General features: G+C 48.5%; 1 protein-coding gene across 1 annotated transcript; it reads right to left on the bottom strand.

Annotated features, from left to right (window-relative positions):
- Positions 1–3,259: 3,259 nt before the first annotated feature.
- ZFP36 (ZFP36 zinc finger CCCH-type) lies at positions 3,260–8,198 on the bottom strand. Its single transcript, XM_083159965.1, has 2 exons — positions 8,045–8,198; positions 3,260–5,751 (listed from the first exon to the last, which is right to left on the bottom strand). The coding sequence occupies exons 1-2, from the start codon at positions 8,078–8,080 to the stop codon at positions 4,837–4,839; spliced, it is 951 nt and encodes a 316-aa protein (XP_083016091.1). The 5' UTR covers positions 8,081–8,198; the 3' UTR covers positions 3,260–4,836.
- Positions 8,199–15,264: the final 7,066 nt, after the last annotated feature.

Raw genomic sequence — 15,264 nt, 5'->3', positions numbered from 1 at the left:
AAATTTACACCATAATGCCCATTACATGTTAAACCACACACTATAATTTCCATTATGTATTAAGCCAAACACCATAATGCCAATTAAAAATTATGCTCCTTAAGTGCTGCTTACTTACGTGCTCATTGCCAGGGGTCTCATGCTCATTGCCAGGGGTTCCATGCTCGTTGCCATATGGGATTACATGCTCATTGCTTGCGATAACTGGGGGACAGCCGCCGGGCAGAAGCGACAGCCATTGGGGGGGCTGCCCGGCTGTATTCAGAGCACTGCATGTCCCGGCTATTTGAAATAATACCCCTTTCACACCAGAAAATGCAGGGACTTACCCGGGAATATGGTCCCAGGATCATGCAGGGACTTTCCACGGCTGGCCTCTTTTACACCAGCCTAGCCCCTGCATTTTCTGGTGTGAAGGGGAGAGAAAACCACCCCCTCTCCCCCTTTAACCGGCTATATCGTTTAACTGGCTATGTCTTCGGAACCAACTGACCCATTTACATGAGACCAGTATCATATTGAAGAAATTTTAAGTGGGCTTTCAATGATTTTGGTCCCATGAAACTGGGCCATTTGGTTCCAGAGAAGTCTGCCCTCAAAGAATATCTCTGGAACCAATTAACCCATATGAACCTTCCTGGTATAAGATCGAAGGCCCAGCAATTTGGGTTTGAATGAGATCAACTTCAAGCTTCTGTGATGCCAGGGGGGGAACTGGCAGCCCTCGGAACTGGGTGGGCATCGGAATTAGAGGGTCCCATGGTAACCTATGGGGAAAACGTTCCAGCTTTGCCCGGCGGTATCTCAGGTTCCCAGGGGGCTAGCAATGCAGGGCTGGGCTCATTGGAAAGCGCCAGTCCTCATCTACAAAATGGGCCTATTTGGAGAGTGGGGCTGGAGCTGTAGCTCCATCAGACCCATTGTTAATCCAGCCCTGACCGTCTATGGCTGTACCATCTATGGTTGCACCGTCTATGGCTGCACCGTCTATGGCTGCACTGTCTATGGCTGCACTGTCTATGGCTGCATCGTCTATGGTTGCACCGTCTATGGCTGCACCGTCTATGGCTGCACATGCGCACTAGCCAAGTAGGACAGAACCTGGATGTAAAGTGATCATGTTTGCTATGTATACATTTAGCTTTGCCAGGACCGGATCTTTTGGAGCCCGTGTTGCGGTTCCTGTCCCTTAATAAATTGCCCAGTAAAAGCATTACAAATCTAATTTTCAGAGCATTAGCGCAATGGCTGGTAAATGAGCCCCGGAGTGATACACAGCACATAGCAGAGCATACAGGCCACACGATAAAGTGATAAATCATTACAGCGTAATTATCGCCACCTGCAGGATTCTGGCGGATGGCGATCTAGTGGACGGGATGGGACATGGACGAGCGAGCGCCTCACACGCTTGTGCGTCCATTGCCAAGAATGGGGAACGCGAGCGTCTCTACGTGCACGCGCCACATTCTGGCGCAGGGTGTCACATGGCGCGATGGAAGCTGCTCTGAGGAAAGCGGTTCCATCTGTCCACCTACCATCATGCACAAGGGACTGACCTGCCTATAATACAGCCCTACGTCCAGCATCCGCTGCCTGTTAGTGATAGGACAACCTACTAACGCTACTGTGACCGCAGGATGACACTAAGCTGCCATGGGAACAACGGACATCTGAGAGAGGGTTCCGTATAATTTCTTAACATTCCAAATACCAACGATAAAAATACCAACAAGCATTGGCAGACAGTCAAAATACCTACGCTCTAAATGCCGATATTCATTTTGCCGACATGATCAAAATGCCGACATTTAAAATGTCCACACGTCAAAACGTAAACTTTCTTTTTCTTTCGGTCTCTATGCGACGTAGGCCGCCTGGACACCGTAGAAGTGTCACCTCGCCATGCTTCGGGTACAGCGCCTCTATTATATTCTCCCTCTGTGCCCGCTTGGATCGCGAAGCAAGAACAAGTCGGTTTCAAAGAAAACATCATGAAAAACTCATGTCGACATTTTAAATGTTGGCATTTCGACCATGTCATGTCAAAATGCCAGGAGATGTCTCATGTAAATAGACACCATCTGCATGCCTCTGTGATCTGCTGCTATGCCCGGGGATACAGCATCGGGCCACTTGCAGGAACATCGGATATCTGATTAACCTGGGGGCTGCGCAGGATGCCTGTACCATTTAAGTTGCTAGGGCCAGGAGGTCTGCAACCCTGGGCACTGCCCTGTAGTGTGCCATCCTGTCAATCAGGCTGCAGCTTAGGGAACACTGGGGCAGATGTATTAAGCCTTAACAAGAGATAAATGCAAGGGTGATAAAGAGAGATAAATGTCCAGCCAATCAGCTCCTTACTGACTTTTTTCAAACACAGCCTGTAACATGACAGCAGGTGATTGGCTGGATGTTTATCTCTCTTTATCATACTTGCATTTATCTCTTGTTAAGGCTTAATACATCTGCCCCAATGCATGCAGCGATGCAGGACCGATTGTGACGTATTAGTATGCAAGCCATCAGGCTCACTTACAAATGTGACAGTCCCACATTGCAGAGCTGCGCGGAGTTCCAACATATCCATGGTGTATGCAAACATCAGGTCTATGGATATAAAGGACTTTCCAGGTACTGTACTGTAGACCTGATTCAAGTAGGATCGGTCCCCAACGTATTCGCATTGGGGACCGATTTTGTGGCTCTGCACATGCGTAAAGGCAAATATACGCACATGCGGGGCCGCAGTGCGACAGGCGGCTGGTGCATGGGGACTCCCAGCATTTCCTGGGCGTGCCCAGAAAAACAGTGGGTGCGTCCAGGAAAAACACTGGGTGTCCCCATGCAAACGCAGGTGGGTCAAAGCCTGCAGGGGCGGGCGGCTGAGGTCACATGACATCTGCCCCCGCCCCCTGTTTGACCATCTTCGGCCCAGATAAAAGTCAGACGACCATCAAAGGATTTTTCACATGCATTTGAATGCAAATGCAGCCATTCGCTCGGCGCAATGGGGCGGCGGGCGGCTGTTCGGCGGGTGCCAGGCAGGTGGCGTTTATCAGCTCGATAAGCAGCGAATTTACAATGCAGAGCCAACCTGAAACACCCCCTCTGTCTCTACAAAACATGAAATAAAGTTGGAACACATGGAATACTTTTGTTTTTGTTTGTTTTTACAGATTTATTTATTTCACTTGAATGATTACAAACTTTGTTTTTTTGACAAATATATATTATTTTCAAAATAATACAAAAAAGATAAATATATATATAAAATTTATTTGGTAAATAAATAGGACATAAATAGATGCATATGCGTTAGGAGATACACACTTTGGATTACAATGATCAAGGTATTGATTATTATCAGATTTCGCTGATATCTTCCATAAAGCACCTGATTTTCACTCCTTAACTGTTAAGGTGGAACCCTGTGAGGTATAACAGACGCTGTATAGATTCTACAGAAGGGATTGCTAAAATGCATTGCAAATCAGTATTCTACTACACAGATCAGAGAATGACAAAGTCTAAAGCAAGCTAATTGTGTACTGCGCACAATGGGGGTAATTCAGATGAGCAGGTCGGCTTCAGACTGGCAGTGATTGACAGTCTGATGATATTCGGGGGCGGCAACCGGATTTGCACTGTTGCACGGGGGTGGGGGGTAGGGCATAAGACGCCAAAATCTCTAGTATGGAGATTTCCTGGCCTATGTGTAGGACTTGCGGTGACCAGCTTGCACAACCTCATGAGACACGCACCCAGTTGATGGTGCAAGGAACAATCGGATACGGTGCCCTTGGACGCGGTACAGACCGGTCGCCGTAACGCCTCTGTCTGCAATTACCATATTGTTGCTATAGCTGCTGCATCCATGAAACCAGCAACGACAGCACCTCCGACCCCATGTGAATTAGCCCCAATTTGCGCAGATGGAAGGAGAGATAACTACAGAGAGAGATACTACTTGCTAGAGGGATCTGCTGGTCTCTTAGGATACAGTACACTACTGGGTAATACAAATGAAGTAATCAAGTGATCTGCATAATAAGCACCCTGTACTGGGTTTATGTAGCTGCTGACAGTTACCCATAGCGACCATCAGTGAACGGGTCAACAATGTTGTCTGTTCGGGTACAGCATATGTCATTAAATAAACCTTTAAGCGTGTGTTTATATACACAGTGTAGTGTGTATTACCCATGCAGTAGTGTACCCGTATTCTGCACAATGATACTGTCAAATGATTGGATTATAACACTGCAATGCATTGTAGCACTTCCACACACAAAAAAAAAAAGGTAATTATTTTACGAGTTCACAGGAGTAAAAATACAGGTTTTTTTTGTTATTTTTCACAACAGGGATACTGGTCCACACCGAGTCCCATTCTCATAAGTTTAGGTCCAGCCCAAACAAAGGGCTTGAGACTAGAGGCAGTAAACATGTTATATATATATACCTTGTTATGCTACATGAATTATGGGCATGATCCCAGCCTACACAGCAAGTCGTAGGGGTAGGGTGTCGCCCTTACACTTTAAAATGGAACTTTCAGCTCTGAACAACAGATTTTTGGAAAGGGGGGGTTTCCATATGTGCAAAAGAGTCATGTCCTCTGAGGCTACTGTGAAGAAATCGACACAGCCCACACAAAGCCCTGAGAATCAGTGAAAGGCACATGGAGAAGGTCCCTGAAATCTTTTCTTCCTCTGCTGATGGCGTTGACTTCACAGAATGTCTTGTTTCTTGTCAAAAACAACGATTGTGCTGGTCTGATAGGAGGGCTAAAAAGAAGAGTTTTGTTCGAATGCTATTGGCTGCTCTCCAACCTCAATCAGATACGGATAGCCTGTGGAATATTGGCAATCTCTTGTTGGCAAGCACCTGGCACGGCACCTCAAAGACAGGAGACTCTGACCCGCTGCTGTAACACTCGTTTTCGGTCAAGGAGCTGGACGAAGGTGAGCGTAGGAGCAGATGGTTGGAGAAAGGGTCCTGAATGAGGTTCCCAGACCTAGAGCACCGACATGAGCAACAACACGAGCAACAACATGAGGAGCAATCTGATGCTTTGAGGGAGGACACATGGCTTCGGGTCTCAGGAGGAGCAGGAGAGAAGAGCAAATCAGAGGAAGGCGGTGGGGACACCGAGGCAGCTCTGGAAAATGCAGCCGGGTCCGGGAAGCCTGGTGGTGGAGGAGACCCTCTTCTTAATGGTACACCAGAATAGCTGAGGCTCTGACGTAGAACTTGTTGAGAAGTTCCTTGCTCGGCAGGGTGGTGAATAAAGTTGCAACGGGACCCATATGGGCACTCTCCGTATAAGTAGAATTTATGGCAATACTCCGTCTTGTACTTTGGGTGACGGTTTGGTTCTCGAAGTTCCACCTGCCCGTGTGCAAACTGACATTTGGAGCCATACTTACAGGTACCCGTTTCAGAGAAGGTACGGCACAGCTCTGTCTTGTAACGAGGGGAAGGGGCGGGTAGAGCAGGCAAGGCATTCTTCAGCGGAGGAAACCCCGGTGGTGGTGGAGGTAGTGCAGTCCGGGATCCTTCGGTAAGGCTGATGGATCGATCTGCTCTGAACGGAACACGAGGGGGGTCAACAGTCCATCGGTCACGAGACGCCCAGTGTGTTTCATCGTACAGTTCGGGGGCACAGGAATGTCTCCTCTGGGGGCTGGTGAAGATGTGGTCATCTGCAGAGTCAATTTCTTCAGAGAGACGCAAGTTGTGAAGGTTCTAAGGATCAAACAAAGCAAAAGTGTTAGGAAGAGGCCTAAGAAGAGAAGGGAACCAAAGTAAAACTTCTACAATCTTAGTATGCCATCACTGATTCTGTGTCCAATCAGATGTCTTGTACTTTGGAAGGCCAGATGCTTCCGTGTCCCACATGCAGTACTGTATGTGGCAGCGCTAATATGAAACTAGTATTAAGATACAGATTCACCAAAAAAGAAAAACCCACAATGCAGCAGTGAACTCAAACAGGAAGTCAGCAACCAGGCACAGGACAGGAAAGCAAGAGAAGTGAAGTACATACATTCTCCATCTAGTGGCGGGAGGTAAAATGTACACAGATCCCATAAGGATGGATGCAACAGCAGTATATGCTAATGTCTCAAGTCATCTAGGGCCAGATGTATCCAGCTTCAAAAAGTGATAACTTTGAGATAAACAACCAGCCAATGAGCTCGTACCTGCCATGTTACAGGCTGGGTTTGAAATATGACAGGTAGGAGCTGATTGGCTGGTTGTTTATAACTCTCCCCATCATCACTTTTTGAAGCTTGATATATCTCGCCCATAATGAGGCAGAGTTACACACAAGGGGCCAAATGATATAGGGTGTAAGAATCAGTAAGTGAGAGATTTTGGGAGAGTTTTCCCATATTGTTAAAGCGGCAATCATTTACACTTAAAATCCAGGTTGATTCTGCCATGGAATTGATTGCCGCTTGAAAAGAAAAAAAATGGCCAAAATCTCGAACTTTCTGGTTCTCACAGCATGGGTGAAATGTAATAGGATGAGAGTTTCAGAAAGTGAGAGATTTGGTAAGAAATCTCCAGGTTTTTTAAAGCGGCAATCATTTACACTGCAAAATTAAACTAGTTTTGCAGTGCAAATGATTGCCGCTTTAAAAAAAACTGGAGATTTCTTACCAAATCTCTCACTTTCTGAATCTCTCATCCTATTACATTTCACCTCTATTTCATTTGGCCGTGTCAGGGAGGCACATGAGCTTAGTGACAAGGAGTCAGGGAGGCACAAGATCTAAGTGACAGAGAGGCACAATAACTAAGTGACAGGGAGGCACAATAACTAAGTGACAGGGAGGCACAATAACTAAGTGACAGGGAGGCACAATAACTAAGTGACAGAGAGGCACAAGATCTGAGTGACAGGGAGGAACAAAATATGGATGACAGGGAGGCACAAGAGCTAAGTGACAGTGAGGCACATGAACTAAGTGACAGGGAGGTACAAGAGCTTAGTTATACAGAGGTTCTATGTCTGACAAGACTGAGGACTGCACAGGGTACAGGGACTCGGTGACATTGTAGGACTGAGTGACACGTAGGTACAGAGGTACAAAGGTGCAGTGACAGGCAGAGGAATGAGGTCAGTCCAGCTGCGATAAGCAGGTTTCAGCTCTGATGTCACCCAGTTCGGATCACAAACATGTCCCTGGCAACAGGAAATAGGTCCTTAATGTGAGGCGCAGCAATGGGGCACAGTGTTGCAACACCGCCTCTGCCCCCTTCTCTCTCAGACACATATTAAGCTGTCACACGGTGTGGGGGGGGGGGGGGAGAGACACATACAAAGCCCTATTGTTCTGATGAGTGTGTATACAGTGTACGCCGAGAGCAGATTATTTGTGCACAAGTGACTGTAAACAACCCAATGCCTAACATAGTGCATGGTCTATAACCCCCCCCCCCAAATACTTACCAAGTCACCTGTCCCCCAACCCCCCCCCCCCCCCCCCCAGCTCCTCCAGTACCCCTTCTACACTCCCAGAAGTCATTTCTGCTGCTCACCTCCTCCCCCAGCAATCCCTGTGCCTGTCACTGGGATCACACATTGCTCCCAACTGTCACCAGCCTGACCTTCATGTCACCTTTCTGTTCTCCCTTACCTCCAGATCCCTCCCATTCCAGCCTAAATTTGCAGTCACCTTTAGTGTCCTAGCTGCCTGCCCCATTGTCTGTTGGGGGGGGGAAGGGGTGATTCTGTTTGGAAGAGGGTGTCTATCCACTCCCCACTCTGTCAGGGAGAGGGTGTCTCCCCACTCCCCACTCTGTCAATTCCCCACAAAGGGGTCTTCACCGTAGCAGTCATGTCACCCTTATCTGTACCTCCAGGAAAAGTCTGCAAAACTTTTACCCACCGGTGACCCAGTAAAGAACACGAGAAGTTTTAAAACTTTAGAAAAAAAAAGTACAGAAAAAAAAAACATTAATAAAAAAAAAAAAAAAAAACATCCCCAAAATGACCCTGCATGCCACCTACAGCCGCCCAAGGTCTCACCTTATAAATAGTGCGTATATCCAGGATGGTGGACATAATGATCCAAAAGCAAATGCTTGCTCCTACGCCCTGTAATTCCTTTGAACAGTGAGTGCTGTACTGAGTGTCTGCCTTCCACCCCTTATATAATACCTCCAACACCAGGGCCCTCCTCCACTCTGACTGTCAGCTATGAAGTCATCCCTCAGGGTGAAGTCCAGAAAGAGAGAGAGAGGGAGAGGGAGGGAGGGAGAGGGAGGTGGAGTGTGGTGTTAGCTAATCTCTCCCCAGTTAGGAAAACAAGTCGGTCTCCAGCCAAGATCACAGTGTGAGTGGGGGAAGGAAGGGAAATCAGCAACTCAGGGTCTGGAGAAGAAGGAATGAGAAGCCAGGGAGGAAAGTGCAGGAGAGAGAAACTTAGGAGAGGGAAAGAAACTCAGGAGCGAGAAAAGAGAGAATGAAGGGGAGGGGGACGCAGGAAGACGAGTACGAATGAAAGTACTTGAGCAACCTAGGGAAACAGATGGCGGCCTAGAATCATTTATGAACTGCAGAGAATGCCCGGCCACGCAGGCCCCTGGTTTATTTTTGCAAGCGCCTATTTGATACGATTCAGTCCCCCTGGTGGATCTAGCAACTGCCCCTGTTACAGTTATATGCGCATGGGGGGTGTTTGGGGTCGGTATGCAGCGATAGGTCGACCACTATTAGTCGACGCATGAAAAAACCGGTTGACATGCATTCGTTTGACATGGTCAAAAGGTCACAAGCAAAATGTCCACATGGAAAAATGTTGACATAAGTTTTTCATGTGTTTTTTTGTTGTTGTTAAACCGACTAGTTCTTACTCTACCGTTCCAGTGGAATGGACTTGATCGCACGACAGAGAATCCACCCGACCAGCGCTTAGCTAAGCCGCCGCCCCGCTAGGGTGAAATCCCACCTTTCCAATGAATGCACTCGCTGGCCTTGGTGGGTGTAATGAAAAAAGGCATATACGGCCTGGAGCAGACGTCACACCCCCCCCCCCTATGTGCTCAGGCACGCCCAGCGATTTCCCAGCATTTCCCTAGGCACGACCAGCGTTTTCCCAGCGTTTCCCTAGGCACGCCCAGCGTTTCCCTAGGCACGCCCAGCGTTTTCCCAGCGTTTCCCTAGGCACGCCCAGCGTTTTCCCAGCGTTTCCCTAGGCACACCCAGCGTTTTCCCAGCGTTTCCCTAGGCACGCCCAGCGTTTTCCCAGTGTTTCCCTAGGCACGTCTGCGTTTTCCCAGCGTTTCCCTAGGCACACCCAGCGTTTCCCTAGGCACGCCCAGCGTTTTCCCAGCGTTTCCCTAGGCACGCCCAGCGTTTTCCCAGCGTTTCCCTAGGCACACCCAGCGTTTTCCCAGCGTTTCCCTAGGCACGCCCAGCGTTTTCCCAGTGTTTCCCTAGGCACGTCTGCGTTTTCCCAGCGTTTCCCTAGGCACACCCAGCGTTTCCCTAGGCACGCCCAGCGTTTTCCCAGCGTTTCCCTAGGCACGCCCAGCGTTTTCCCAGCATTTCCCTAGGCACGCCCAGCATTTTCCCAGCGTTTCCCTAGGCACGCCCAGCGTTTTCCCAGCGTTTCCCTAGGCACGCCCAGCGTTTTCCCAGCGTTTCCCTAGGCACGCCCAGCGTTTTCCCAGCGTTTCCCTAGGCACACCCAGCGTTTTCCCAGCGTTTCCCTAGGCACGCCCAGCGTTTTCCCAGCGTTTCCCTAGGCACGCCCAGCGTTTTCCCAGCGTTTCCCTAGGCACGCCCAGCCGTTTTCTCAGCGTTTCCCTAGGCACGACAATCGGACCCCAGCAGGGAGAATATAATAGGGTGCCGAGCTCGGCAAGGCACCGTGCCCAAAGCATGACACTCATACAGTGTCCATGACAACATCTGCCGACACAGGCACCCAAAAACCATGAAAATGCATGTCGACATTTTCCTGTCTCTACCTTTTTCCTGTTCCAGTCTGTCCCTTGTTTTAGTCTGACGGGACATACAGGGACTAAACTCATGCTCCCAAATACTGTTTGTGTTTTTTGTTCTTGAAAGAGTCATTGTCCAGGATCAGCCCAACCTCAGGGAAAGCTGCCCACACAGGAAGCTCACAGCATCAATACAAATTGGACTGCGTTCGATTTCATGTCAATTTGGACAGTCACATGGGGACACGGATCTGCTTGTTAGTGGATCCACCTGATTTGGCCGTACATATAGTTCCAGTGGGTTGATGCTCAGACCAAGAGGCTGGGCTAACCCCACATAAGAACCATTGTTCTTCTGCTTATGGTTAATTACAGCAAGGCTGTCAATCTGAAATGCTGCAATTAAGAAAGAATTCAAGGAAATCATATGATCCAAAGAAAACGTTGAAGAATTCTTTCCGTTCCATTAAAAAAAGATGTTTATTAAGGCCTCGGAAATTCTCCACGATTTGTTCAAGTCACAGAAATGAACAATTGGAATTGATTCTTGCCTTTTGCATTGAAAACAGAGCTGGCACCGCTGTTATGGAAGTATTGGCGGTTTTCTAGGAGGTCAGTGAATAGGTGGCGTGTATTGAAAGGGGTAAAAGTGGTCGGTAATGGAGTGGAACTGCGCTCTGCCACCTGTAATGGCAGGCGTAACTAGTTCTGCCTGCTTCTCTCTACTCTATTGGTTCCGGCAGCTCCTTGGATTTTGTTGTCCAAAGAGCTGATGGATTTTTGACATGTCTCCTTGTCCTGCGTCTGCCGTGAAGAGGATCAGGAACTCTCGTGAAGAAGATAATAGTAGGATGGAGAGACAATGACACCATGCCATGTCATTGGGTTGAGGTGGGAAGATGTAGAAAGTTAGTCCTGGAGAGATGACGGTGGTTGGTCCTAGAGGCATGGAGAGGGCTGATCTGGAGAGATATAGGAGGGTGGTGCTGGAGAGACACAGAGACGTGGTGCTGGAGAGGCACAGGGAGGTGCTGCTGGAAAGACACAGGGAGGTGCTGCTGGAGAGATGGGGGGGGGGGGTGATGCTGGGAGGTGCACTTGTATGAAGATGAGGGGGGAAGGGCCCGACGCTGATAGGAAGCAGCCAGTAACTTCTACACACTCCCAGCCAGAGGACGCCACCAACAGGCCATGTTATCCATTGCACATCAGATCGGATCCAGAGATAATCCTGCAGCCATGATTGGAATCGCATAGGATACATTGTATGTAAAAGAGTTGTATACGGTGTATCATACACAATCCTAACCACTGGGGTATCGCGATCCTGCGATACATCGGGAGACGTGTATGGGAGACGTTAGAAATAGCCTTTCAGATTAGTGGAACCCAGCCACAGAACAGATGGACGTGAAAGCAGAAGTTACGAAACGCTGATTGCTCTGATCAGCCCACGGAGGCACAGATCATTAAAGGAACTGAATCCAGCTGTGCTACAGATTTGGACATCTATTATGGTCATCAACTTATAGATATTTTTATTCAGTGCATTTTTGTCTACGCATGTAATGCAGTCAGATGTCGCAAACTCTGTCCTTGGCATTCCTACAAAACAGGGGTGAAATGAGCCTATTTGTAGAATGGTCTTTATCAATCCCCCCCCACAAACAGGAACCCAATTCCCCCACTGTTGGATTAGTACATAAACCATAGTGTTATTTACCCCCATGAGGGAGAATAGCCCTTGTCAGTCGGAATCCCGACTGTCGGCCATTTAATAGTTGGTATTCCAATGTCGGACTAATGACCGTTTGAATCCCAACTGTCTAAGCGTCATCCGGCACCCGATTGACCGATATCGTCTACTCTACTGTAAAGGTATGATGTTATATTATGGAATAAGCAGAGAACAGCAAATGTTCCCATCTCCAACACACACAGACAGACATTTCTTGACTGAATTCACGAAAATGCAGCCAATCAATTCACTAGAGTCCAGTGACATCACAAGGCACAAAATGGCTGCCGATGTGCACAACCACAGTAAACAGGTTTTCTAACTGTCTGGGGAGATGGGGTAAGATCTTTACCAACCAATCAGCTCCTATTCTTTTTAAAACGCAGCCTGTAAATAATAGTAAAAAGCTGATTGGTCAGTACTTTATCTCTCTCGCTCTCCGGATTAATCTGTCCCTGGGTGCCCATAGCAACCAATCAGATTCTACTTCTTATTTAGCATCTTCTGGAAGATAATAGGGCCAGATTTCCTACGCTTCAAAAGTGATAAAATGGAGAGTGATAAACAGCCAGCCAATCAGCTCCTACCTGCCATGTCACAGACTGTGTTTGAAAAATGTCAGTCAGGAGCTGATTGGCTGGCTGTTTATCACTCTCCATTTTATCACTTTTGAAGCTCAGAGAATCACAGAACTCCAGAGACATTGTACAGCAGTTTAGGAGACAGGGCCCTGGCAATCCCTTCGCCCTACTGAAGCAATGCATTTTGTAGGAAGCACTCCTTGCAAATGCTTGTAAAAGTTTAAATCCCTTGGCCTATTTTCTGGGGCAAGTTATAACGTACACATACAGTAATACATCTGTATTAAATAGTGTGGTGACGAGAAACTGTTCCGCTCAAGAAGTCGGATGTACATTTCAGCAGAAGGCCCAACCCCTGTACACACAAAGGGAGGGCCGCTTCCATGTTTGGCTTGGCAGTGCGACGCAGCAGAGAGTTGTGTAACAGGCCTCTGTGTCTCAATACTTGGATTTCCAGGAAGTTCACACCCCGCACAGCAGAATTAAACAGAACTTATAGTACCTATGAGTATGTTCTGCCTGCTGTGCTGGCTGCTGCCTGTACAGAAGAGAAACCTATTGCACACACATAAACTGAAACATTCCATATGGAAAGTGATCTCAATAACAAAGCAGTTTGCTTAAAGGGACCCTGTATTATTATTCCAGCCATAGGATTAAGTGTTAGTGTATCCTATGGCGCATGCTTCTTTCTAAATGTATGCAGAAACCGCTGTTGCATACGGAGTCAATGGCACTAGAACTGGTGGTGCACAACTATAGGTGCACCTGGGGGGGGGCTGTTCCATTGACGTGTTATGGAGGAGTCACAGGGAGTGTCAGTAAACGCAGCTGTATCCCCATATGCAGTTCAGGGGTCACGTGTAGAGGGATTTCAGAGAAGGATACCCTGCTCGTGCTATAGGCTGGTGCAAGTGTCTATGGTGCACACGATGGTGCGATGATGGCGGAGGGTTCACAAGCACTGGCGGAGTTACACTGTCCACAGGTGATGAAAGTGGCCATCTCTCCTTGCTGATGCGAGTATACTCAGTCAAGCCAGGCCAACCTGTGGCTCACCAGCTGCTGTGAAACTACAAGTCCCAGGATGCACTGCAACAGTTTCACTAGTATGGAATGCTAGAACTGTAGCAAAGCCTGCTGGGATGTGTAGTTTCGGTACTTGTGTATTATCACGGCGCCCACTACGCAAAATGCGTAGAGGGTTATTCTGCGTAATAAAATCGCATCGCATGGGCCATTATAGCGGCATGCAATGCGATGTGATTTTTGTAAGTTAATTTATTCACTGCTCATGTCCCCATGCCATCTCATCGCATGGCATCGCACCTCCCGCAAAATCGCATGCGATTTTATGACCGCGCAATCCATGTAAAGTAATCCGCCTGCGCTCGCCACGCTTTGGGCTCGTTGGCTGGCTGCGCTCACCACACTATATGAAATCAACTCCACGCCGACGTGGATAGTGGCGAAATGGAAAGGTCGGGCAGATGCGTACCACTGCGCTCGCCACGCTTCGTGGTGGCGTGGATAGTGGGGGGGGGGTCATTCAAACCTAATTGCATGCCATACAAGTGTCTGGCATGGCACCCCTTAAAATCGCATGCGATTTTTCGGGAGGTGCGATGCCATGCGATGAGATGGGCCTGGGGACATAAGAGCAGTTATGTTAAATTTTAAAAAAAAATCGCATCGCATGCGATTTTGCAGGAGGTGCGATACCATGCGATGAGATGGCCTGGGGACATGAGCAGTGAATAAATTAACTAAAAAAAATTGCATCGCATGCCGCTATAATGGCTCATGTGATGCGATTTCTCTACGTTGCCGTACGTAGGGAATCTGGGCGCCGTGATAATACACAAGTACCGTAGTTTCAGAACCACAAGGCCTGCACTAGAAGATGGATAAAACTATCATCTGAATACTAGCGCTGCTGCTGCTGCAAAAATCGCAGTTGTGCATGCATTAACAACACCTCTGAATCAGGCCCTCTCTCTCTCTCTCTCTCTCTCTCTATATATATATATATATATATATATATATATATATATATATATATATATATTACAGCTAAAAATACAACGACGACAATAAAGACACAACAGGGTTTATTTACTAAGACAGGAGTTCAATTGAAAATGTTGCTATGGGCAACCCATCAGTTTCTACCTATTATCTTCTTGAAGGTGCTAAACAAATAAGTGGATTCTGATTGGTTGCTATGGGCAACATCTCATCTTCAATTTAACTCTATCTGAGGAAGTAAACTCCAAAAAGCGTAACAATGATGTGCAGCATTATGGGGGTTATTCTAGTTGATTCGGTCCCCGCGCGTTCTGCGCATGTGCAGATGCTGGGTGGGAGCGGGTGGGGGCACAGCCAGTGGGAAAGCCCAGCATTTTGTGGGTGTTCCCATGAAAATGCTGGGCATTCCCGTGGTAATCGCCTGGTGTCGCGGGTGCGAGGGGCGGGCAGCTGATATCAGCGGATGTCAGCTGCCCGCTTGCTTCCCGCACAGGGCACTCACGGATCAGAGGCACCATAGAGGTGTCTCTGATCTGCGAGCATTGGATAAATCATTTGATGGTCGTCGAACATCTAATGAATCCTCCCCAGGGCCGGCGCCACCACTAGGCAGCCTTAGGCATTTGCCTAGGGCGCCGGCCACTGGAGGGCGGAAGAAAGGAGCAGGAGGTCCCCCCCATAGAGGTGAGCAACTCACACCCCCCCTCATCCGACACCCCCCCCCGAGCAATGCGGTGGGGCCCCCCCAGCATCACCCGGCACCATCCCCCCCCTGATGGAGCAGATGTGCGCCGGGTCTAGATGGAGGTGAGCGCCGATCTCCCCCCCTCCCCTACCCGCCCCTCCCTGTTGAGCAATGCCCGGGCTGCACAGTACATCACCCGGCACGCACACACCACACATCCCCCCGCACGGAACGATGGCCGCACCGCTGCCCCCCCGCCCCGCACATGG

Source organism: Crinia signifera, chromosome 9 (genome assembly GCF_055691185.1).
Source record: "Crinia signifera chromosome 9, ASM5569118v1, whole genome shotgun sequence".
NCBI classification, from domain to species: domain Eukaryota; kingdom Metazoa; phylum Chordata; class Amphibia; order Anura; family Myobatrachidae; genus Crinia; species Crinia signifera.
Note: the sequence above shows the minus strand (reverse complement) of the source record. Positions and strands in the feature narration are given on the sequence as shown.

Coding starts and splice junctions, on each gene's coding strand:
- ZFP36 (XM_083159965.1), bottom strand. CDS start 8,080: ATGTCCACCATCCTGGATATACGCACTATTTATAAG. Junction 5,752..8,044: donor ATATACGCACTATTTATAAG/GTGAGACCTTGG, acceptor TTTGATCCTTAG/AACCTTCACAACTTGCGTCT.